General features: G+C 44.6%; 1 protein-coding gene across 3 annotated transcripts in view; it reads left to right on the top strand.

Moving 5' to 3' along the window:
• Window positions 1-6111: 6111 nt before the first annotated feature.
• The window catches only part of CCDC124 (coiled-coil domain containing 124), an 86492-nt gene continuing 65176 nt past the window's right edge, over window positions 6112-27427 (top strand). Inside the window, exons 1-2 of one of the 3 annotated variants that reach the window (XM_069767769.1) lie at window positions 6112-6199; window positions 10246-10411. In XM_069767769.1, coding sequence (XP_069623870.1) covers window positions 10253-10411 — 159 coding nt within the window. In that variant the 5' untranslated portion in view covers window positions 6112-6199; window positions 10246-10252. Of the gene's footprint in view, window positions 6250-10245; window positions 10412-27427 lie in introns of all 3 variants that reach the window. The other 2 variants (XM_069767770.1, XM_069767771.1) reach the window with 2 other exon arrangements.

Genomic DNA, 27427 nt, shown 5'->3' on the forward strand with positions numbered 1-27427 from the left:
CTGCCGCCTGCCTCTTCTCCTCCGCCGTCTGGTCCTCCGCCGGGTCCCTCGTCGTCCGGTGGTCCCCCGCTGCCGCCTGCCTCTTCTGCTCCCTCCGCCGTCTGCTCCTCCGCCATCCGCAGCCACGTGGTGGCAGATCGCACGCTGCTCTGCTCCGGAATGAGGAAGTGGAGTAGGGCAGCGTGTGACGTCACGAACTTGCGGCCCATGATGCACCATGGGCCCGGCCGCCTTAAAGCTACAGGGCTCATTTGGGCACAGTGGCAGCCTAAATAAAAATGTCAGGGGGGGCCCGAGCAGAGCGCGGACCGGACCGGCTGCCAGCGTGCTCGCTCGGCCCCCCCTTTTTGCTCCTCATCACCGGGCCCCATACTGCAGTGATGCCTGTAATGCCCTGATGGCGGCCCAGCACATATGTGGGAGAATACTACTTTTGATGCACAGTGCAAAGCTCAGAAAGGAAGAGCCTCCATATTGGAGTTCAGATTTTGCTGGAATGGTTTGAGGGTGCCATGTCACATTGGCAGAGCCCCTGAGGAGCCAGAACAACAAAAGCCCCCTATATGTGAACTCTTTTTACAAACTACACTCCCCAATGTATTCATCTAGGAATACAGTGATCATATTAACACCACATGTGCCTCTCAGAATTTTATACCACTGAGCGGTGAAAAAAGAATTATTTTTTTTTACAACAATCGGAGGTCCATTTTTCTCTGAGTGTGCCAATAGCCTACATGTAATCGGGAAATATTTTTCAGGCACAGTGCAAAGCTCAGAAGGCAAGGAGCGCCAGATTTTACTGTTATGGTTTGCAGGTGCCATAACCCACTGGGAGAACCCATGAGGTGCCAGAACAGCAGAACCCACCATAAGGCTATGTGCACACGTTGCGGATTTTGATGCGTTTCTGCTGCGTTTTTAGCAGCACGGATTTGCATCAAATCCACAGTGTAGTGCACAGCCAATGTTAGTCTATGTGAAATTGACATTTGTTATGCACATGCTGCAGAAAAGAACGTGCGGAATCGCAGCTTTTTTTTTCCCACAGCATGTCCATTCTTTTGGCGGATCTGCAGCGTTTCTGCACCCACTGACTTCCATTGTGTCAGGGCAATCTGCAGCAAAACTGCAGATGTAAAAAAGATCTGCAGTTTTGCTGCGGATGAAATGCAGATCGGCGCATTTCTGCTACATACCAGCGATCAGCAGGTCGCTGCTATGTAGCAGAGGCGAACGCGTTGTGCCTGCTTCTAGCCTCCCATGGAGGCTATTGAAGCATGGCAAAAGTAAAAAAAAAAAAAAAAAAAGTAAAAAAAAATGTGAAAAAAAATATAAAAGTTTAAATCACCCCCCTTTCGCCCCATTCAAAATAAATCAATAAAAAAAAAATCGAACCTACACATATTTGGTATCACGGCGTTCAGAATCGCCCGATCAATAAAAAAAAAGCATTAACCTGATCGCTAAACGGCATAGCGAGAAAAAAATTCGAAACGCCAGAATTACGTTTTTTTGGTCGCCACGACATTGAATTAAGATGCAATAACGGGCGATCAAAAGAACATATCTGCACCAAAATGCTATCATTAAAAACGCCAGCTCGGCACGCAAAAAATAAGCCCTCAACCGACCCCCAAATCACGAAAAATGGAGATGCTACGAGTATCGGAAAATGGCACAATTTTATTTTTTTTAGCAAAGTTTGGAATTTTTTTTTCACCACTTAGATAAAAAATAACCTAGTCATGTTAGGTGTCTATGAACTCATAATGACCTGGAGAATCATGTCAGGTCAGTTTTAGCATTTAGTGAACCTAGCAAAAAAGCCAAGCAAAAAACAAGTGTGGGATTGCACTTTTTTGCAATTTCACCGCACTTGGAATTTTTTTCCCGTTTTCTAGTACACGACATGGTAAAACCAATGATGGAGTTCAAAAGTACAACTCGTCCCGCAAAAAATAAGCCCTCACATGGCCAAATTGATGGAAAAATAAAAAAGTTATGGCTCTGGGAAGGAGGGGAGCGAAAAACGAACACGGAAAATCCCACGGTCACGAAGGGGTTAATAGCCAGTAAAGGCTATGCAGACAGCTGAAGGCAGATATTCATAGCTTGGAAAATCCATGGGTATAAACCCCTTCCTAGACTATAAACATCTGCCCCCAGTCGCTGGCTTTCCCACCCTGGACTTGAAAATTGTGCAGGAGCCCACACAATTTTTTTTTTCATTTTTTTAAAACAGATATTGAGTTTAAGGCCGGGGTCACACTTGCGAGAAACTCGCACGAGTCTCGCACCTCAATACCCGGCACTGCCGCCGGCACTCGGGACCGGAGTATGCGGCTGCATGTATTTCTATGCAGCTCAAAGCTCCGGTCCGAGTGCCGAGTATTGAGGTGTGAGACTCATGCGAGTGACCCCGGCCAATGCAGATTTAGGCCGGCGTCACACACAGCGTAAAACAATACGGTCCGTATATTACGGCCGTAATACGCTGAAAAGTCCCGAAAATAGTGGACCGTAGCTCCTCCGTAGGCAGGGTGTGTCAGCGTTTTTTGCGCATGGCATCCTCCGTATGTAATCCGTATGGCATCCGTACTGCGTGGTTTTCTCGCAGGCTTGCAAAACCAACATACCGCTATAGAAGTGATCCATGTGTCCCAAAAAGAAAAGAAAATATATATATACTGTATATATATATATATATATATATATATATATAATGTCAGTAAACACATATATGTATATATATTAATATTTTTTCCAGCGCTATACAGCTTGAAAGCCGGTAATTCAATTACCGGCTTTTTCTTTCTCCTTCCTAAACCCGACATGATTTGAGACATGGTTTACATACAGTAAACCATGTCTTCTCTCCATTTTTTTTGCAGATTCCACACTACTAATGTCAGTAGTGTGTATCTGCAAAATTTGGCCGTTCTAGCTCTTAAAATCAAGGGTTAAATGGCGGAAAAAATTGGCGTGGGCTCCCGCACAATTTTCTCCGCCAGAGTAGTAAAGCCAGTGACTGAGGGCAGATATTAATAGCCTGGAGAGGGTCCATGGTTATTGGCCCCCCCCTGGCTAAAAATATCTGCCCCCAGCCACCCCAGAAAAGGCACATCTGTAAGGCTACGTTCACATTAGCGTCGCGTCGCTGTTGCGTCGGCGACGCAGCGGCGACGCGCCCCTATGTTTAACATAGGGGACGCGTGCGTCTTTTTGCACGCGTTTTCCGACACGTGCGTCGTTTTAGACGCTAGCGTCGGACGCAAGAAAACGCTACAAGTTGCATTTTTCTTGCGTCCGATTTCGTCAAAAAACGACGCACGCGACGCAACGCTAGTGTGAACGTAGCCTAAGATGCGCCTATTCTGGCACTTGGCCACTCTCTTCCCATTCCCGTGTAGCGGTGGGATATGGGGTAATGAAGGGTTAATGCCACCTTGCTATTGTAAGGTGACATTAAGCCTAATTAATAATGGAGAGGCGTCAATTATGACACCTATCCATTATTAATCCAATTGTAGTAAAGGGTTAAATAAAACACAAACACATTATTAAAAATTATTTTAATGAAATAAAAACAATGGTTGTTGGAGTAATTTATTCTACGCCCAATCCAGTCACTGAAGACCCTCGTTCTGTAAGTAAAAAAACATAATAAACCAACAATATACTTACCCTCCGCAGATCTGTAACGTCCAACGATGTAAATCCTTCTGAAGGGGTTAAAACATTTTGCAGCAAGGAGTTCCGCTAATGCAGGCTGCTCCTTGCTGCAAAACCCCGGGGAATGAGGCTAAATATAGATCAATGATCTATATTTAGCTTCATTTGCGGTGAGGCGCCCTCTGCTGGCTGTTCATAGATCGTGGGAACTTTCCTAGAAAGCTCCCAGGCATATACCCAATGCGTTAGAATCGGGCCACCATCTAGTTTTCCATAACCAGCCGGGCAAAACTCACAGCTGGGCGCTGCAACCCTCAGCTGGCATCTTCAGCAAGGTTAGTTATCAAGAATAGGGGTCCCCACGCTGTTTGTTTACCACACGTGGAACGGCATAAACGCCCCCCCAAAAGAAATTCATGAATTGCTGGTTTTTGTTCATCCTGCCTAACATAATTCGGAATAAAAAGCGATCAAAAAATGTCATGTGCCTGAAATTGGTACCAATAAAAACATCAACTCGTCCTGCAAAAACCAAGACCTCATATGACTCTGTGGACCAAAATATGGAAAAATTATAGGTCTCAAAATGTGGAGACGCAAAAACTATTTTGCAATAAAAAGCAACTTTTAGTGTGTGACAGCTGCCAATCATAAAAATCTGTTATAAATAGTAAATCAAACCCCCCTTTATCACCGCCTTATTTGGCGAAAAATAATAAAATTAAAAAAAATTATTTATTTCCATTTTCTCATTAGGGTTAGTGTTGGGGATAAAGTTGGGGTTAGGGTTTGGATTACATTTATGGTTGGGTTAGGGGTGTGGTTAGGGTTGGGGCTAGTGTTGGAAATAGAATTGGGGGGGTTCCACTGTTTAGGCACATCAGGGGCTCTGCAAACGCAACATGACGTCCGATCTCAATTCCAGCCAATTCTGTGTTGAAAAAGTAAAATGGCACTCCTTCCCTTCCGAGCTCTCCCGTGTGCCCAAACAGTGGTTTACCCACACATATTGGGTATCAACGCACTCAGGACAAATTTGGGGTCCAATTTCTCCTTTTATCCTTGGTAAAATAAAACCAAATTGGATCTGAAGTGATTTTTTGGTGAAAAAAAAAGTTAAATGTTCATTTTTTTTTTTTGAATATTCCAAAAATTCCTGTGAAACACCTGAAGGGTTAATAAACTTCTTGAATGTGGTTTTGAGCACCTTGAGGGGTGCAGTTTTTAGAATGGTGTCACAATTGGGTATTTTCTATCATATAGACCCCTCAAAGTGACTTCAAATGTGAGGTGGTCCCTAAAAAATATGGTTTTGCAAATTTTGTTGTAAAAATGAGAAATCGCTGGTCAACTTTTATAACTCCCTAACATTTTGGTTCCAAAATCATGCTGATGTAAAGTAGACATGTGGGAAATGTTACTTATTAAGTTTTCTGTGTGACACATCTCTGCGATTTAAAGGGAACCTGTCACCTGAATTTGGCGGGACCAGTTTTGGGTCATATGGGCGGAGTTTTCAGGTGTTTGATTCACCCTTTCCTTACCCGCTGGCTGCATGCTGGCCGCAATATTGGATTGAAGTTCATTCTCTGTCCTCCGTAGTACATGCCTGTGCAAGGTAATCTTGCTTTGCGCAGGCATGTACTACGGAGGACAGAGAATGATCTTCAATCCAATATTTCGGCCAGCATGCAGCCAGCGGGTAAGGAAAGGGTGAATCAAACACCTGAAAACTCCGCCCATATGACCCAAAACTGGTCCCGCCAAATTCAGGTGACAGGTTCCCTTTAAGGGCCTGAAAATTGGAAAGTTGGAAAATTGCCATTTTTTCACAAATAGACACAAGTCATATCAAGGAAATTTTACCACTGTCATGAAGTACAATATGTCACGAGAAAATGTCAGAATCACTGGGATCCGTTGAAGCGTTCCAGAGTTATAACCTCATAAAGGGACAGTGGTCAGAATTGTAAAAATTGGCCTGGTCATTAACGTGCAAACCACCCTTGGGGGTAAAGGGGTTAACTGCAGCGCCCAATAAAGTGATACATCACTTGAAGCAAGGCCTCTGCCTCTGAAACATGCTGCTCTCAGATAAGGTAGCAAAAACCTGGTGAGAGATTGCCTTGAACTCACAAATAGTAGATATCACCCCCTTTAGCAGACCCCACAACGAATGTGAAAATATACAACGGAGGCCACCACTCATAGGGTGCCCTGGAAGAAAGCTGCCACTTGTGATAACTGCCCAGCTCGGGGCGTCGTCAGGAGGGCACTACTAGAATGAGTGCGGCTACAAGGAGCTCCACAAATGACTGTGTGCCAGTGACTACTGTGCCAGCTCGGTCCGACTCCGCACCAGGGAACACTAGCCATCCCACGTGTCAGGCCTCTCACATCAATGCGCGGCACTGAGCGGCGGGAGCGCGCAGCACGCTAGGAACACCGGAAGTAGCGTACGCTTGGTCGCGGGGCAGTGACGTCACAGGGCGACCTGAGGTGCGGGCGGAAGTTGGAGTCCCGGGTGTGTAACTGGCTTGCAGGGAATGAGTGGTAATGGTGGCATGCTGCGGGGTAGGACGTGTAGTGTGAGCTCAGGGGGTTACGGCGCTACCTCTTGTGCGGCGACTTGGGCTGTTCATCTCCCCATGCTGCAGATACCTGGCACTGTGTGTCACAGGAATGTGATGGCCGCGCACAGTGTGCAGGATGCACAGGGGCCAGAGGTGCAGAAGGCTGGTTGTGCGGTGTCTGTAGCATACTGTAGTCCTACGGCAAGCTATAGATAAGAAGTCACCGTGTGTGGCCCCAAGTGCCTGGGTGCTCTGTGTGCACAGTGTGATTTGTGCCCCATAATAGGTGCCCAGGGGCCATGATGCCGTGGGATTGCTTGTTTCGGCTCTGTTCGCATCTTGTTGTGGTTTGCAGCAGGCGAGGATCAGAGAGCAGTGTTCGGTGATCCGCGCGCAGAGAGCAGTGTTCGGTGATCCGCGCGCAGAGAGCAGTGTTCGGTGATCCGCGCGCAGAGAGCAGTGATCTGTGCTCAGAGAGCAGTGTTCTGTGATCCGCGCGCAGAGAGCAGTGTTCTGTGATCCGCGCGCAGAGAGCAGTGTTCTGTGATCCGCGCGCAGAGAGCAGTGTTCTGTGATCCGCGCGCAGAGAGCAGTGTTCTGTGATCCGCGCGCAGAGAGCAGTGTTCTGTGATCCGCGCGCAGAGAGCAGTGTTCTGTGATCCGCGCGCAGAGAGCAGTGTTCTGTGATCCGCGCGCAGAGAGCAGTGTTCTGTGATCCGCGCGCAGAGAGCAGTGTTCTGTGATCCGCGCGCAGAGAGCAGTGTTCTGTGATCCGCGCGCAGAGAGCAGTGTTCTGTGATCCGCGCGCAGAGAGCAGTGTTCTGTGATCCGCGCGCAGAGAGCAGTGTTCTGTGATCCGCGCGCAGAGAGCAGTGTTCTGTGATCCGCGCGCAGAGAGCAGTGTTCTGTGATCCGCGCGCAGAGAGCAGTGTTCTGTGATCCGCGCGCAGAGAGCAGTGTTCTGTGATCCGCGCGCAGAGAGCAGTGTTCTGTGATCCGCGCGCAGAGAGCAGTGTTCTGTGATCCGCGCGCAGAGAGCAGTGTTCTGTGATCCGCGCGCAGAGAGCAGTGTTCTGTGATCCGCGCGCAGAGAGCAGGGTTCTGTGATCCGCGCGCAGAGAGCAGTGTTCTGTGATCCGCGCGCAGAGAGCAGTGTTCTGTGATCCGCGCGCAGAGAGCAGTGTTCTGTGATCCGCGCGCAGAGAGCAGTGTTCTGTGATCCGCGCGCAGAGAGCAGTGTTCTGTGATCCGCGCGCAGAGAGCAGGGTTCTGTGATCCGCGCGCAGAGAGCAGGGTTCTGTGATCCGCGCGGAGAGAGCAGGGTTCTGTGATCCGCGCGCAGAGAGCAGTGTTCTGTGATCCGCACGCAGAGAGCAGTGTTCTGTGATCCGTGTGCAGGTCTTCTAACCCATAAGACTTCGTATGCATGTATTAGGCTATGTGCACACGTTGCGGATTTGATGCTGCGGATCTGCAGCTGTTTTCCATGCGTTGTACAGTACCATGTAAATGTATGGAAAACAAAATCCGCAGTGCACATGCTGCAGAAAAAAACGCGCGGAAAGGCAGTGGTGTTTTTTCCGCTGCATGTCAATTCTTTGTGCGGATTCCGCAGCGGTTTACACCTGCTCCTCAATAGGAATCCACACAAAAACCGTGATAAATCCGCGTGTAATTCACAGTGCTGTTTACCTGCGGATTTTGCAAAAACAGTGCGGAAAAATCCGCACACTAATCCACAATGTGTGCACGTAGCCTTAGGGTGGGAGAGTGGAGAGAGAGTCGCCCCATGGTCAGTCCAGCTACACGGTCCATACAGTTGTGTCCAAAAGTATTGACACCCCTGCAATTCTGTCAGATAATACTCAGTTTCTTCCTGAAAATTATTGCAATCACAAATTCTTTGGTATTATCTTCATTTAATTTGTCTTAAATGAAAAAACACAAAAGAGAATGAAGCAAAAAGCAAAACATTGATCATTTCACACAAAACTCCAAAAATGGGCCAGACAAAAGTATTGGCACCCTCAGCCTAATACTTGGTTGCACAACCTTTAGCCAAAACAACTGCGACCAACCACTTCCGGTAACCATCAATGAGTTTCTTACAATGCTCTGCTGGAATTTTAGACCATTCTTCTTTGGCAAACTGCTCCAAGTCCCTGATATTTGAAGGGTGCCTTCTCCAAACTGCCATTTTTAGATTGCTCCACAGGTGTTCTATGGGATTCAGGTCTGGACTCATTGCTGGCCACCTTAGAAGTCTCCGGTGCTTTCTCTCAAACCATTTTCTAGTGCTTTTTGAAGTGTGTTTTGGGTCATTGTCCTGCTGGAAGACCCATGAACTCTGAGGGAGACCCAGCTTTCTCACACTGGGCCCTACATTATGCTGCAAAATTTGTTGGTAGTCTTCAGACTTCATAATGCCATGCACACGGTCAAGCAGTCCAATGCCAGAGGCAGCAAAGCAACCCCAAAACATCAGGGAACCTCCGCCATGTTTGACTGTAGGGACTGTGTTCTTTTCTTTGAATGCCTCTTTTTTTTCTCCTGTAAACTCTATGTTGATGCCTTTGCCCAAAAAGCTCTACTTTTGTCTCATCTGACCAGAGAACATTCTTCCAAAAAGTTTTAGGCTTTTTCAGGTAAGTTTTGGCAAACTTCAGCCTGGCTTTTTTATGTCTCGGGGTAAGAAGTGGGGTCTTCCTGGGTCTCCTACCATACAGTCCCTTTTCATTCAGACGCCGACGGATAGTACGGGTTGACACTGTTGTACCCTCGGACTGCAGGGCAGCTTGAACTAGTTTAGATGTTAGTCGAGGTTCTTTAGCCAACATCCGCACAATCTTGCGTTGAAATCTCTTGTCAATTTTTCTTTTCCGTCCACATCTAGGGAGGTTAGCAACAGTGCCTTGGGCTTTACACTTCTTGATGACACTGCGCACGGTAGACACAGGAACATTCCGGTCTTTGGAGATGGACTTGTAGCCTTGAGATTGCTCATGCTTCCTCACAATTTGGTTTCTCAAGTCCTCAGACAGTTCTTTGGTCTTCTTTCTTTTCTCCATGCTCAATGTGGTACACACAAGGACACAGGACAGAGGTTGAGTCAACTTTAATCCATGTCAACTGGCTGCAAGTGTGATTTAATTATTGCCAACACCTGTTAGGTGCCACAGGTAAGTTACAGGTGCTGTTAATTACACAAATTAGAGAAGCATCACATGATTTTTCAAACAGTGCCAATACTTTTGTCCACCCCCTTTTTTATGTTTTGTGTGGAATTATATCCAATTTGGCTTTAGGACAATTCTTTTTGTGTTTTTTTTCATTTAAGACAAATTACATGAAGATAATAATAACAAAGAATTTGTGTTTGCAATCATTTTCAGGAAGAAACTGAGTATTATCTGACAGAATTGCAGGGGTGTCAATACTTTTGGCCATGACTGTATATGAATCGTGACATGCGGCCATCTGAGATTGGCCTGCTGCAAACCATAACAGATGTGAACCAAGCTGTACATGTATACATTCTGTATTATGTTGGTACATAGAAATGGTTAACTCTGTAAACCTATCCTGAAAAATATGAATTATTATAGCGCCATTTATTCCATGGTGCTTTACATGTGAGGAGGGGTATACATAATAAAAGACAAGTACACTAATCTTGAACAATACAAGTCACCGACTGGTACAGGAGAAGAGAGGACCCTGCCCGCGAGGGCTCACAATCTACAGGGGATGGGTGAGGATACAGTAGGCGAGGGTAGAGCTGGTCGTGCAGCAGTGTAGTGGAATGAGGGTTGCTGCAGGTTGTTGGCTTGTCAGAAGAGGTAGGTCTTCAGGTTCCAATGTATATCTCCATAGCCTCTGGAATTAGACCCCGTAGATTGAATTATTGAATGATTAACATTATTACTAGAAAAGTCAGAGCTCATGCCCATATGCTCCCTGTAACTACTCATTAATCACTGGAATAACTTTATTTCAGCTAAGGGATGCCCAAAAAGTTCCAGAGTGAAAATACCAAGTCTGCTGCTGCCCGTGCCAGAAAGGCTGAGGCAAAGGCTGTAGCCGATGCAAAGCGTCAGCAGGCACTGGAGGATGCATACTGGCAGGATGACGACAAACATGTCCAGCGGAAAGAGCAAAGGAAGGTGAGTGCTAATGAGGGCAAAGCAGATTATTAGGTTTCTCCTCTCGTCATTCATCTATAGAAGTCAGCAATTAGTTGAAAGGCTTGTATGGGCGGGCTACTGCACCCTATCACTTCCCTTCTGTGAGTCCCTTAACGCTGCTCTTTTGAGCTCTAATGGTTCTATTAGGTCTCTATTGCCATCATGAGCAACTGAAGCCTAATGGAATAAATGGCTGATTCTTATGTAGGCATAGCAAGTAAACCAAGCCGGCTTCAAGAACGATAAGAGCCCAATATCAGTCTCATTCTTAAACGACCAAAGCTTTTTTTCACTAAATTAGGGAGCATTGTTTTTTTTTTTGTTTTTTTTTTTAATTATAAAACTGTTTCATTTACCAGTCATCTTGTATATTTCATCCCCCTCTTTTTTCCCTCTGACTAAGCCATATGAAGGCTCATCTTTTGTAGGACCAGTTGTACTTTCCAATAGCACCATCCATTTTATCATTCGGTGTACTGAAAAATGGGAAAAAATTCCACGTGAAGTGAAACACAATTCCACGATTGTTTTTCAGGCTTTCTTTTTCAGTGTTCATACTGCAGTAAAAATGACATGGAACTGTGACTCTTCAGGCCAGTATGGTTATGATGATACCAAACTTGCATGTTTTTTTAAGTTGTGAAAAAAAATTATAAAATGTGTAGAAACTAAAAAAAACTTTAGCATGAGCTGCTATTTTCCAAAATTGGGAACATTTTTATTTTTGGTCAGTGGAGCTGTGTGAGGTCATGTTTCTTTTATGCACTGTAAGCTGATGTTTTAATTGATACTGTTTTGGGAGTAGAAACTTCTTATTGCGTTTTTTTGTGGCATTGCGGCAACCAAAAATTGCGGCATTTCAATTTTCTTTTCTCTTTACAGTTTTTACAGATCAGGTTAATTCATTTTATATTAAGATAAATCAGACTTTTCTGGACACATTGATATCAAATGTTGTTTTTTTTTTCGTTTTACATTTGTTTATTGTTAGTTGTGAAAAAGGGGGGATTTTTAGATCTTATTTTATTTTCTTACTTTTTAAAAAACTTCTTGTTTTACTTTATTTGTTAGTTGCCTCTCTTGTATCATATACAGCAATACTGCAGGCTGGACGTCACATAAGAAATCACATGGCAGGCACAGTGGCGTTTAGCTGACCCCCGGCTGTCATAGCACCCCATCAGATCAGTGAGATTGCATCCAAGGGAAGCAATTGGCTGCCCAAATCAATGTCTGGGCTAGATCATGGCTCTAAATGTTGTGGTCCGCAATTAAAGTGGGATTTAAGTGGTTAACAGCAGCGATCGTTAGGCTGTTAAAGGCAGATGGTATGTAACATAGCTGACTTCATCCATGTGTCCCCGTGTGGAGCAAGCTCTGCTTCTGAGTTCATGACTGGAGCACATTTTTTGTGGTGGCGCACATCAGCTGAAAGAAGCGCCAAATTAAATAGGAAGCACTTGCATCTTAATAAATAGCAGTGCACTGTTCATCAAGAAGAAAGGTAAGAAAAGCCGCAATGTACAATCCTTCCAGCTTACTTCTAGGCTTATGATGCACTACAATAACAGTTTAACAGTTTCCCGCCAAACCAGTCAGATTGATTTCTTTTTTTGTTTTGTTTCTATAGCATATATAACATTTTTAGTTTCCCATTGACGGAGCTGAATGATTGCATGCTTTTTCCATGGTGAGCTGGAGGTTTTATTGATACCAATATGGGATACATCTGATATTTTGATCACTCAAGAGAGATGAGGTGAAACAAAAAGCCTGCAAACCTACAGTTTAAATCTTTCTGTGGTGTTAAACATACCGGTTAATTAATTTTATATTATAATAGATCAGACTTTTACGGATATGTCAATAGCAATTTTTTTTTAATATTTTTCATGGGGGAGCTCACAGAAAAATCCCCAGTGCTTAATGGATAAAAAGTTACCTTTTATTGATTAAATTTAAAAAATCTCAATTAGTGCACTACATAAACCATCACCATAACAACAACATACCATAGAAAAGACTACACTCCACTACATGCACCCTACCTGCCAGCGGAGAGTGGCACCCTATCACCTGCACAAATGGCGCCCCCGCTCACTGTCGACTATCCCTTCTACCACTAATGGGCCCTAATGAGATGGGATGAGACAGTCTTAATCATACATACTGCCAAAGTGGCAGTCTGCCAATGTGGACTAAACAAAATATGATTGGGGTACAGTATGTATGATTAAGACTGTCTTATCCCATCTCAAATCCACATGGAGAGAAGTAGAACCGGAGAATAGAAGCCGCGCAGACCACAATAAAGGTATCAGAGTTACACACACACTCTGTTTATTAGCCTACGCGTTTCGTGGCCAACAGGCCACTTCATCAGGGCATCAACATTCATCAGTAAAAACAGGTATATATACCTACAAATACCTATTTGTATTTGTAGGTATATATACCTGTTTTTACTGATGAATCTTGATGCCCTGATGAAGTGGCCTGTTGGCCACGAAACGCGTAGGCTAATAAACAGAGTGTGTGTGTAACTCTGATACCTTTATTGTGGTCTGCGCGGCTTCTATTCTCCGGTTCTACTTCTCTCCATGTGGATTTGTTCTGCTTGCCGGGAGCTTGCTGCGACCATACGTGCTGATCCAAGGGAGTTGTGACCTGTCACAACCAGACCAGGTGAGTCTGTTTTGTGGGGGTCCACGTGATTGCGACACCTGAAGGTATTACTCTATGTGCGCTTTTTTTTTTTCTTGTTTTTAGTTATCCCATCTCATACATTAGTGGTATAAGGGATAGTCGACGGTGAGCGGGGGCGCCATTTGCGCAGGTGATAGGGTGCCACTCTCGGCTGGCAGGTAGGGTGCATGTAGTGGAGTGTAGTCTTTTCCATGGTATGTTGTTGTTATGGTGATGGTTTATGTAGTGCACTAATTGAGATTTTTAAACTTTAATCAATAAAAGGTAACTTTTTATCCATTAAGCACTTAGGATTTTTCTGTGAGCTCCCTAATGATACATCCCCAAAGATATTATTTTTTCTTTTCTGTGAATTTTTCATGGGGGTAAAGGTAGGTGATTTGGATTTTTCTCTGTGTGTATGTATGTATATATATATATATATATATATATATATATATATATATATATATATATATATATATATATATATATATATATATATATATATATATATATATATCTATATAATTTTTATTTTTTTTTTAATTTTAAAAAAGGTGTACATTTTACCTTAAATATTGCAGAATATAGGCCCTGTCAGGATGTAACCCATTGCTAACCAGCCACTGCTCTGGTTGCGTCTGTTGCACAGATGTCGGCTGTGCAGGTGTGGATGGCATCTTCCACATTTGGAGGGAGCTCTTTCCCTGTGTTTCCATAATACTTGCAGACCCCTGCCAAGGACATTTATTCATATCCCAATGCATTTAAGGGTTAAATATACTCATTTCCTCCCTAGCCATCACAGATAATAAACATAGAGGGGGGTCTCCCACGAAAATACACATGTGGTTTCTATGTAATACTGCCATGTTTATATGTAATACTGCCATGTAATGCCTTGTTGGAAAGTCATTGATGCAATAATGCAAATTTGAATTTTGGCTACAAAGTCTTTCATCATTAAATGGAATACACATCAAGTGGCTGTCACCTTAGGGTGTCATTTGCTCCCTTCCTGCCAACCTGTCGGCTCCCACGTACCCAGTTCATTCCTGTTTTGTCATTGCACGTTTATTTTCTTTAGTTTTCCTGTAAGATATGTAAGAGACCTGCATTCACAGCTGAAGTAAAAGCTGTCTCCATCCATGAATAAAACTAGATCTGGGTGTAGTGGAATGACTACACCCCAATATTACTCACCTCTTTACTTCCCTCTGCTCTGATACAGCTCTGTGGATGTGAACTTGAAACGTGTTCTAAAAATTGCATTGGGTGCAATTATACTTTCATTGCAACAGGACCTATTATTTATTGGTTTTAGTAACTGGAATGGATGTGTGACACCCAGTCATATATTTTTATGAGAGTAGTTATTACTGTGAAATTGAATAGCTGCCACTGCAAATTACTCATAAAAACACCTGTCTAAGGCAGTGATGGGCCAATCCTAGTCATAGGGACAAAAACTAACAATCAGCTGCTGTGCCGTGATTTATTTCCATGTACTTGATGCATGTGGGTGTTTATAACTCTGGCTAAATGTGTGGTCCTCCTGAATGCTGTAATTTGTCACTGGTCTCTGCTGCGGAGTGGGGAGAACAGACAGTGGCCACAAGTCACCTGATGAGAACCGGTATATGCTGATCTGTTAGTATGCCCTAATGGAAAAATATCTGGTTTCCACGCACAAATATTGCAAAGATCTCCACTTTTATTACAAACTAGATGGTGGCCCGATTCTAACGCATCGGGTATTCTAGAATATGTATGTATGTATATAGCAGCCACATAGTATATAGCACAGGCCACGTAGTATATAGGAGTACTACGTGGCCTGTGGTATATACCATGTGGCTGCTATATACATACATACATATTGTATACAGACAGACAGAAGTGGACCTTAGACAATTATATATATACTAGATGGTGGCCCGATTCTAACGCATCGGGTATTCTAGAATATGCATGCCCACATAGTATATTGCCCAGCCACGTAGTATATTGACCAGTCACGTAGTATATTGCCCAGCCACATAGTATATTGCCCAGTCACGTAGTATATTGCCCAGTCACGTAGTATATTGCCCAGCCACATAGTATATTGCCCAGCCACATAGTATATTGCCCAGTCACGTAGTATATTGCCCAGTCACGTAGTATATTGCCCAGCCACATAGTATATTGCCCAGCCACATAGTATATTGCCCAGCCACATAGTATATTGCCCAGCCACGTAGTATATTGCCCAGTCACGTAGTATATTGCCCAGCCACGTAGTATATTGCCCAGTCACGTAGTATATTGCCCAGCCACGTAGTATATTGCCCAGTTGCGTAGTATATTACCCAGTTGCGTAGTATATTGCCCAGCCACGTAGTATATTGCCCAGTTGCGTAGTATATTGCCCAGTTGCGTAGTATATTGCCCAGTTGCGTAGTATATTACCCAGTTGCGTAGTATATTACCCAGTGGCGTAGTATATTGCCCAGTCACGTAGTATGTTGCCCAGTCGCGTAGTATATTGCCCAGTTGCGTAGTATATTGCCCAGTTGCGTAGTATATTGCCCAGTTGCATAGTATATTGCCCAGTTGCGTAGTATATTGCCCAGTCGCGTAGTATATTGCCCAGTCGCGTAGTATATTGCCCAGTCGCGTAGTATATTGCCCAGTTGCGTAGTATATTGCCCAGCCCGCGTAGTACATTGCACAGCCCACGTATTATATAGCAATGTGGGCATCATATCCCTGTTAAAAAAAGAATTAAAATAAAAAATCTATATAATTGTCTAAGGGTCACTTCTGTCTTTCTGTCACGGATATTCATTGATCGCGGCTTCTGTCTGTCATGGAATCCAAGTCGCTGATTGGTCGTGGCAAAACGCCCACGACCATTGCCACGACCAATCAGCGACGGGCGCAGTCCGGCGGCAACATGGCCGCTCCTTCCTCCCCGCGGTCAGTGCCTGCTCCGTACTCCCCTCCAGTCAGCGCTCACACAGGGTTAATGGCAGCGCTAATGGACCGCGGTGTAACGCACTCCATTAACACTGCTATTAAAGGGACTCTGTCACCTGAATTTGGCGGGACTGGTTTTCGGTCATATGGGCGGAGTTTTCGGGTGTTTGATTCACCCTTTCCTTACCCGCTGGCTGCATGCTGGCTGCAATATTGGATTGAAGTTCATTCTCTGTCCTCCATAGTACACGCCTGCGCAAAGCAATCTTGCCTTGTGCAGGCGTGTACTATAGAGGACAGAGAATGAACTTCAATCCAATATTGCAGCCAGCATGCAGCCAGCGGGTATGGAAAGGGTGAATCAAACACCCGAAAACTCCGCCCATATGACCCAAAACCAGTCCCGCCAAATTCAGGTGACAGGTTCCCTTTAACCCTGTGTGACCAACTTTTTTACTATTGACGCTGCCTATGCAGCCTCAATAGTAAAAAGATCTAATGATAAAAATAATAAAAATAAAATAAAAAATCATCATATACTCACCTTCCGTGGCCTTTCCCGCTCCTCGCGACGCTCCGGTGACCGCTCCATGCAAGCGGCAGGTTTCGGTGGCAAGGATGGTATGCGACAAGGATCTTCCATGACGTCACGGTCATGTCACCGCGACGTCATCACAGGTCCTGCGCTCATCCAACCTTGGGACCGGAAGCTGCCGCCTGCACCGCACACAAGTGACAGGACTACAAGGGCTCCCTCGGAAGGTGAGTATATGTTTATTTTTTATTTTAAGTCTTTTTTAACCTGTTGCATACGTGTCTGGGCAATATACTACGTGACTGGCCAATATACTGCGTGACTGGGCAGTATACTACGTGGCTCTGCTGTATACTATGTGGCCTTGTGCTGTATACTACGTCGCTGGGCAATATACTACGTGGCTGGGCAATATACTACGTGGCTCTGTGCTGTATACTACGTGGCTGGGCAATATACTACGTGGCTGGGCAATATACTACGTGGCTGGGCAATATACTACGTGACTGGGCAATATACTACGTGGCTGGGCAATATACTACGTGGCTGGGCAATATACTACGTGGCTGGGCAATATACTACGTGGCTGGGCAATATACTACGTGGCTGGGCAATTGCGAGACCGCTACGTCATCATCTCGCGAGATCGCAATGCATGGGCTGGTCACCGGAGCATCGCGAGGAGCGGGAAAGGCCCCGGAAGGTGAGTATATGATGATTTTTTATTTTATTTTTATTATTTTTATCATTAGATCTTTTTACTATTGAGGCTGCATAGACAGCATCAATAGTAAAACAGTTGGTCACACAGGGTTAATAGCAGCGTTAATGGAGTGCGCGGCATAACGCGGTCATTAGCGCTGCCATTAACCCTGTGTGAGCGCTGACTGGAGGGGAGTATGGAGCGGGCACTGACTGCTAGAGGAAGGAGCGTCCATGTTGCCGCCGGACTGCGCCCGTCGCTGATTGGCCGTGGCAGTGGTCGTGGGCGTTTTGCCACGACCAATCAGCGACTTGGATTTCCATGACAGACATTGGCCACGACCAATGAATATCCGTGACAGAAAGACAGACAGACGGAAGTGACCCATAGACAATTATATAGTAGACTAGATGGTGGCCCGATTCTAATGCATCGGGTATTCTAGAATATGCATGTCCACATAGTATATTGCCCAGTCACGTAGTATATTGCCCAGCCACGTAGTATATTACCCAGCCACGTAGTATATTGTCCTGTCACGTACTATATTGCCCAGCAACGAAGTATATTGCCCAGCCACGTAGTATATTGCCCAGCCACGTAGTATATTGCCCAGCTACGTAGTATATTGTCCAGTCATGTAGTATATTGCCCAGCGACGTAGTATATTGCACAGCGATGTGGTATACAGCACAGAGCCACGTAGTATATAACAGCCCTCGCACTGTACAACACAGCCCACGTAGTATATAGCACAGCCCACGTAGTATATAGCACAGCCCATGTAGTATATAACACAGCCACGTAGTATATAACACAGCCCACGTAGTATATAGCACAGACCACGCAGTATATAGCAAAGACCACACAGTATGTAGCACAGCTCACATAGCATATAGCACAGCCCACGTAGCATGTAGCACAGCCCACGCAGTGTATAGCACAGCCCATGTAGTATATAGTACAGCCCACGTAGTATATAACACAGCCCGCGTAGTATATAGCATAGCCACGTAGTATATAGCACAGCCCATGTAGTATATAACCCATCCCACACACTGTATAACACAGCCCATGTAGTATATAGCACAGCCCATGTAGTATATAACACAGCCCACACACTGTATAACACAGCCCATGTAGTATATAGCACAGCCCATGTAGTATATAACACAGCCCACGTAGTATATAGCACAGCCATGTAGTATATAGCACAGCTCATGCAGTATATAACACAGCCCACGTAGTATATAACACAGCCACGTAGTATATAGCACAGCACACGTAGTATATCACAGCTCACGCAGTATATAACACAGCCACGTAGCATATTGCCCAGCCACGTAATATATTGCACAGCTACGTAGTATATAACACAGGTCACGCAGTATATAACTGCCCACGTAGTATATACCACAGCCACGTAGTATATTGCCCAGCCATGTATATTGCACTGCTACGTAGTATATAGCACAGCCCACGTAGTATATAACTCAGGTCACGCAGTACATAACAGCCCACGCAGTATATAACACATCCCATGCAGTATATAGCAATGTGGGCACCATATCCCTGTTAAAAAAAATGATTAAAATAAAAAATAGTTACCGTATATACTCACCTTCTGGCGGCCCCCGGATCCAGCCAAGGCGTTTAGCGATGCTCCTCGCGACGCTCCGGTCCCAAGAATGCATTGCGGTCTCGCGAGACCGCTACGTCATCATCTCGCGAGACCACAATGCATGGCCCGGAGTGTCGCGAGGATCGGGAAAGGCGCCAGAAGGTGAGTATATAATGTTTTTTTATTTTTTTTTATTATTTTTAACATTAGATCTTTTTACTATTGATGCTGCGTAGGCAGCATCAATAGTAAAAAAGTTGGTCACACAGGGTTAATAGCAGTGTTAACTTAATGCTTACACCGCGGTGTAGCGCAGCCATGAACCCTGTGTGAGCGCTGACTGGAAGGGAGTAGGGAGAGGGCACTGACGGAGAGTAGGAAGGGGCGAATTTGCGGCCGCACTGTGCCCGTCACTGACCAGCGACGCAGGATTTCCGTTACAGACAATCACAGACATATAAACAGACGGAAGTACCCCTTAGACGATTATATAGATAGATATATAAAGGAGCACACAGGGGGCTATTACTACAATTTCTTTGCATAGAATGTAGTTTGTGACCATCTCTTGGAATAAAATGTGGTTAGCATAATAAAGAGAAGTTGGGGACGCCTGCTGTAGACCAGCTAATTTATAGAGACAGGCTTGTAGTGCGGTAGTTGTCCACTAGAGGGTACTACATGTTAACATTTCATAGTTTATAATCCATAACCATATGCCATGCATGCAGTTACACTGACAACACAAAAATTCTGTGCATAGAGCAGCTTTTGCCCTTGAAGACTGTTGCCACTGATGAAATACAAAGACACCTACCGTACTTTTCTGAGAGGATGCCAAGTGATGGCTTAGTTCTGCTGCAGTGTCGCTGCTTGGAAAATGATCACATGGAAAGCAGATTCCCCAGGAATAACAGGTGAACCGAACCAGGTGCTTGGTCTGCCCACCCAATCATCTCATTGCTATCAGGCATGGAAAGCTAGTAGTCTCCTACCAAGCAATCAAACACTCAATACTAAATACCATGAACAGGGTCGTAGACACTGGATGAAGAGGATAAAATTATTATTTTTTATTTACTCATGCATAAAAGCATTTTGGAGTATGTATCCCTTTTTCAGACCAACTGATCAATTGAAATTATTAGTTAAAGGGAACCTGTCAGCAGGATTATGCACAGTAACCTACAGACAGTGTCAGGTCAGTGCCGTTATACTGATTACTGTGATACCTGGGTGATGAAATCCATCTTGTGGGTGTTGTTTTCTGTTAATGATATGCTCGGGCTTCTAGGGCGGCATGTGTAGGGGGCCTTCATGTGGTGCTCTGATTAGGTATTCATCAGTATGGCTTCTGACAGGTCACTGATCTTAGTGATCTGCCCCCTAGTTTACATAATGAATGCTTATATATAATCAGTACAGACCAAAAGTTTGGACACACCTCATTTAAAGATTTTTCTGTATTTTCATGACTGTAAAAATTGTACATTCACACTGAAGGCACCAAAACTATGAATTAACACATGTGGAATTATATACTTAACAAAAAAAGTGTGAAACAACTGAAAATGCTCAATAATGTTGAGGTCTGGGGATTATGGGGGCCAGATGAGATGCTCAACTTCATTAGACTGTTCCTCGTGCCATGCTTTAAGGATTCTAGCTGTATGAATTGGTGCATTATCATCCTGAAAGATGGCGTTCCCCTCCGGGAACAATGCTTGAACCATTGGATGCACATGGTCGCCCAAAATGCCTAAATATCATTGGCCCGGGATATCATTGGCCCGGCGGATCTCCACGAAATAGCACCCCAGATCATCACAGAACCTCCACCATGTTTTACAGTTGGGAGAAGGCAGTTTGGATGGAATGCTTCTTTCGACTGTCTCCAAACGTACACTCGGCTGGATGTCGGAAATAGGGTAAATGATGATTCGTCTGAGAATATCACGGTTCCACTTTTCGAGGGACCAATTCTGGAGGTTTCTACACCACTCTAAACGCTTGGAAACATTTGTCATTGAGAGCAGCGGTTTTCTAATTGCAGCTCTTCATGGAATCCAGATTTGTGCAGCTCCCGACGAACAGTTTTCGTGGAAACTGGGCTCTGTAGGTGGTCACTGAGCTCAGCAGTGATTTTCGGAGCTGTGGTCTTGCGATCCTCTCACAATTCGCTTTAGAGTCCGACGGTCTCTCTCAGTCAACTTCGACTTTCGGCCGGACCTGTACTTTGCTGCGGATGTTTTTCCTTCTCTTTCAGACGCAGTCATTACTTTGGAGACAGTACCTCTTGACACGCCAAGCATTCGGGCACTTTCTGTTACACTAGCACCTGCCATATGAACACGAACAATTTGGCCTCTTTGAAAATCTGAGAGGTCAGCCATTGGTATCAGGTTCTCATCAATGTGCTTACAATTATGCAAAACAAACCGTTTATTTACATACACATCACATAACACAAATAATCAACTACAAAACATTACCATATGTCACAGTTTGCATGTTTATCACATGTTCGAAGATTATGATGCCAAAACGTTAGGTGTTTCCATTATTTGGTCCAACCCCTATATATATACAGTTAGGTCCATATATATTTGGACAGAGACAACATTTTTTCTAATTTTGGTTATAGACATTACCACAATGAATTTTAAACAAAACAATTCAGATGCAGTTGAAGTTCAGACTTTCAGCTTTCATTTGAGGGTATCCACATTAAAATTGGATGAAGGGTTTAGGAGTTTCAGCTCCTTAACATGTGCCACCCTGTTTTTAAAGGGACCAAAAGTAATTGGACAATTGACTCCAAGGCTATTTCATGGACAGGTGTGGGCAATCCCTTCATTATGTCATTCTCAATGAAACAGATAAAAGGCTTGGAGTTGATTTGAGGTGTGGTGCATGCATTTGGAAGGTTTTGCTGTGACGTAAACATGTGGTCAAAGGAGCTCTCCATGCAGGTGAAACAAGCCATCCTTAAGCTGCGAAAACAGAAAAAAACCCAGCCGAGAAATTGCTGCAATTTTAGGAGTGGCAAAATCTACAGTTTGGTTCTTCCTGAGAAAGAAAGAAAGCACTGGTGAACTCATCAATGCAAAAAGACCTGGGCGCCCAAGGAAGACAACAGTGGTGGATGATCGCAGAATAATCTCCATGGTGAAGAGAAGCCCCTTCACAACAGCCAAACAAGTGAACAACACTCTCCAGGAGGTCGGCGTATCAATATCCAAATCTACCATAAAGAGAAGACTGCATGAAAGTAAATACAGAGGGTTCACTGCACGGTGCAAACCACTCATAAGCATCAAGAATAAAAAGGCTAGACTGGACTTTGCTAAAAAACATCTAAAAAAGTCAGCACAGTTCTGGAAGAACATTCTTTGGACAGATGAAACCAACATCAACCTCTACCAGAATGATGGAAAGAGAAAAGTATGGTGAAGGCGTGGTACAGCTCATGATCCAAAGCATACCACATCATCTGTAAAACACAGCAGAGGCAGTGTGATGGCTTGGGCATGCATGGCTGCCAGTGGCACTGGGTCACTTGTGTTTATTGATGATGTGACACAGGACAGAAGCAGCTGAATGAATTCTGAGGTATTCAGAGACATACTGTGTGCTCAGATCCAGCCAAATGCAGCCAAACTGATTGGTCATCATTTCATACAACAGATGGACAATGAGCCAAAACATAAAGCCAAAGCAATCCAGGAGTTTATTAAAGCAAAGAAGTGGAATATTCTTGAATGGCCAAGTCAGTCAGTGATCTCAACCCAATTGAGCATGCATTTCACTTGTTAAAGACTAAACTTCAGACAGAAAGGCCCACAAACAAACAGCAACTGAAAACCACTGCAGTGAAGGCCTGGCAGAGCATCAAAAAGGATGAAACACGGCGTCTGGTGATGTCCATGAGTTTAATACTTCAGGCAGTCAATGCCAACAAAGGGTTTTCAACCCAAGTACTAAAAATGAACATTTTAGTTAAAATTATTGAATCTGTCCAATAACTTTTGGTCCCTTTAAAAACAGGGTGGCACATATTAAGGATCTGAAACTCCTAAACCCTTCATCCAACTTTAATGTGGATACCCTCAAATGAAAGCTGAAAGTCTGAACTTCAACTGCATCTGAATTGTTTTGTTTAAAACTCATTGTGGTAATGTCTATAACCAAAATTAGAAAAATGTTGTCTCTGTCCAAATATATATGGACCTAACTGTATATAGGCCGGCCGCTACCAATCAGCGACTGGCACAGTCCGGCCGCGAATTCACCCCTTCCTACTCTCCGTCAGTGTCCGCTCCATACTCCCCTCCAGTCAGCGCTCAAGGCGGGATTTCCGTGACAGACAGACAGACGGATGGAAGTGCCCCTTATATATATATCTCTCTATTGGGAAAAAAACCCTTCTTCAGGCTGGCGCCGGCAGTGGCACCTGTGTTGCAGCATAATCACATGTGTAATGTGTATATAATTCATTTGTTTAATGTTATCCTGATATTCCTAAAGAGAAAAAAATCCATTTGAAAATGCGCCAGCCGTGCCTGCGCAGTAGCAGCTATCAGTGATCCGAAAGCTGCTACTTCTTCGGTATAACAGCGCCAAGCTGACACTGTAGGTTACTGTGCACAATCCTGCTGACAGGTTCACTTTAATTTGAAGGGCTACACACCCGAAAGCCTGTGATTAAATAAAAAAATGAATTTTATCAACCGGTGATTCTTTTTGATCTAGGAGCACGGCCCTGTTGACTTTCCTTTTTGTATTTATTCTGACCCTGGTGATCTTGAATACCTGAAGACCAAGGAAAGGAAATGTTCGCAATTTCTGAGGCATTGATCTTATATAGTTAGGTCTAGAAATATTATGGACAGTGAACGAAACTTCGTGATTTGGGCCTTGCATCCACTACAGTATTTTTTTAAATTAAAAATGATACAACTGAGATGCAATTTAAGTGTAGACTTTCAGGTTTAATTACCTTCTTCACAACCATCGATCTATATGGATGTCGAAGGTCTTGTCCCCTGCCTTTGATGTGGGCTCGCAGGCGGAGCCCACATCTTTCCCTGCACATGATGACTGTGGCTGTTAATTAAATCCCTGTGTTAATCACAGACAGGGATTTAGCACGTACTGGCCAGAAGCCCGTTCCGCCCATCAGCACCCCTATGACGTGATCGCGGGCACTGATAAACTATCACGACAGCCAGGGGGTCTGCTGATGATTATACTGATAATTGGATTTGAAAAACACTACTGAATCGAAGACCTGACTCAAACTTCCATTTTATTCTCTCATACATTAAAAAAAACTACCATTTTCTTCAGTATGCCTGATATTTTCACTCATTTTTGGTTTGTTTGTAAAAATAAACACTCGGACCAAAAATAGATGAAATCGAGAGTCTGTGTTGCATCTCATATGCGTCTCTCCTTACCTTTTATACCTATTAAATAGTAAATAATGGAGCCATAGGTGTGTTTTATCCATGACATGGATTGAAATCAGACATGGCTCCATCATTTGCAAACCCTTGGCGCCTGATTCAGTAAGGTCTTTATGCCTGAATTGTAGCGTGAAACACCTAGGTAGCAATGTTTATTCACAATTCTAAAATTGTGCAAAAATATTGCGATGTTTGGTGTTTGCATGCCAGTCTCGGCCAGCTACACCAGTATGGGTGGGGTGTGGCTATGCTCCTCTAAAATATTTGTAAAGTTATGCCTTAGGCGTAACATCAGAAATGTATTCCATTCCCTGAATGGAGCACATTTCTGGCTGAGGCGCACGCCGGGTAGCAGATGCTCCAAAATCATTAAGCGATATGCATCACCTAATGAATTTGGTGCATCTTTCTCCTGTGAATTCCTACATTAAGACCCACATTTGTTATACCGGTCTTAATGATTCGGCCCCTTAGTCCACAAAAAAGAACAGATGTCTGAACATCCCCATAGACTATAATGGATCCGTATATAATCTAGAATGCATAGAAACTCTACAGTAAGTAAATAGTAACATATGGGGAAAATATAAGGTACTTAGATTTTTTTTTTCTAAAAAGCATAAAAACCAACCATTTCACAGCAACAAGTTGTGCTCAGTTAAGAAGGTACCTGCTCTACTAATTCACCATGTTATATGCCAGTAGGCCCCAAAATAGACGGAGACAGAGTTGGGCCTGGTCTGCATATAGAAATCTGGATATATAAAGTGCACAGCCTAAAAGGCAGTCACACCGCAAAATGTGCTGAGTACAAGAAACTGAAGCAAAACCATAGACATGGCCAGCGCACCTGTCAGTACAAGTATAATACGTAGTTACACATGTACTCTGTGGCCATTAACAGAGAGCTGTAACCTAGAATAAAACAATGTATAGTGATCCTACAATAAGTAAATAGTAACACGTAAAAAAACATAATGGCCACAGTGTGAATATGCACCTACATATTACACTTATACTAATGTGTGTTCTATCGTGTAATTAGAGATGAGCAGACCCCTGGATTTCTGGGTTCGGCCTAACCGTTACAAAAAGTTCGGGTACCAGAACAGTATCCAAAACTTGGACCCCATTCACTTGAATTGAGGGCCAGAACATAGAGTGTTTGCCATGCTGTCATGTGCACGACAGCGCGGCAAATACCGCTTCTGAACGGCGTTAAAATCATCACCGCCGGTCGGACAGCCGCGGTTCCCATGCTGTCAAAAGACAACATGAGCCCGCAGCTTTGGTCAGAGGTATAACATTTACCTACTGTCACTGGTGACAGCTGAAGGGACTACTGCTCCCATCAGTCTACGCCTACTGCCGCTCATAATAGCAGAAGCAGGAGTGACTAATGGGAGTATTCATCAGCCGGCGCCTGCTCTGTAAATAAATTAATTTAAAAAAACTGGCTTTGATTCCCCTGTATTTTTGATAACCAGCCAGGCAAAACTCACAAATGGGAGATGCAACCCTCAGCTTTCAGCTTCAGCAGGGTTGGATATGAAGAATAGAGGCGTCCTCACTTCAATTTTTTTTTTTTTTTTTTTAAGCCTAAAATTATCAACCCGCAGCCGCCCCGACAAGGCACATCTATTGGAAACACCAGTTCTGGCGCTTTGCCTGGCTCTTCCCACTTGCCCTGTAGAGGTGGCAAGTGGGGTTCATATTTTTGTGGGGTTGATGTCACCTTTGTTTTGTCTGGTGACATCAAGCCCACAGATTAGTAATGGAGAGGCGTCTATAAGACACCTATCCATTACTAATCCTGCATTTATATGGTAAATAAAGACACAGCCAGAATAAAGTCCTCTATTTGAAAAAAAAAAACAACAATTTTCCCGTCTCCCATGACAGCACACCTGAGAGAGGGATCCGCCCAGTCGGGACAGGAAACCTACTGAAATAAAAGGGCGGTACCTCTCCCTCGCTTCAGTTGGGTTTCCTGTCCTGATGGGAACCCTTGTGCTGAATCACGGCGGTACTTTTTTGTTTTTTATTTTTTTGTTGATTGAAGATCCACTTACCCACTCCCGTCCCGGCACTTGAAGCGCAGGCAGGACGCCTGTATGTCGGCCTTCGGGATGCTGGTAGCGCCGTCCGCAGATCCTTCGGGCTCTCGCGCACGTGCGGGCGTCGGTCCAGCGCAGTCCGGATCTCTGGAGCCAATCTGCGGCTGCCACGCCGCTCTCTCCCCCTCTGCTGGGCGACTTCCGGGTGCGCGGCTGGCGTTCAGCTCAGAGCACGCTGGGTATGGGCGTGCCTGCGTGACGTCAGAGAGGCGCGCCGGATCCAAGATGGCGGCGCCCATGGATTCAGAACGCCGGTAATAATCTAAACTTTCCGGCAGTATTCTGGAGGGGGAGAGGAGCGATATTGATACCGGAAGAGGCGGGGAGTGCTGCGGAAAGACCCCTTATTAAGGGGGTGGCCACACAAGATCGCTGCTCGTTTCCATACACCAGAGATGGAAGATATGGAGCAGCAGCAGCAGCTATCACAGCAGCAGCAAGAGCCCTTGTCAGGTGATACGCCTGCCCACCATCATGCTAAGAAAGACAGCCGCTCAGGTGGAAAAGGCAGCGGTCGTCGAACGTCTCACGACTCTTCGGCATCCAGGAGGAATGTTCCCCGTGCTCCCAGTCCGCCTCGGAATCCGGTACCCTTTTATGGTCAGCGGGTGGTGAGTGATCTACGTGAATGTCACCCTGGTGGTAATGGGCTACATTTTCTGTTTAATTGGCAGGCGCCGAGGAAGGCTAGCTCCAATGCAAAGAATAAGGAATGTGCCCTCTGTAGAGTTCCATTGTCAGTCCAGTGGCAGAAAAGTCTGTGTGCAGATTGCATTCAAAAGACTATCCAGGAAGAGACCCCTGACTTTGCCTCTAGTCTTAGTGCAATAATCAGAGCCGAAGTGCAGGACTCTGTTAAAGCAGCCCTTAAGAAAAAGGGTAGTAAACACCCTGAACCAGTT

The sequence above is a fragment of the Ranitomeya imitator genome, chromosome 1, assembly GCF_032444005.1.
Source record: "Ranitomeya imitator isolate aRanImi1 chromosome 1, aRanImi1.pri, whole genome shotgun sequence".
Lineage (NCBI taxonomy): Eukaryota > Metazoa > Chordata > Amphibia > Anura > Dendrobatidae > Ranitomeya > Ranitomeya imitator.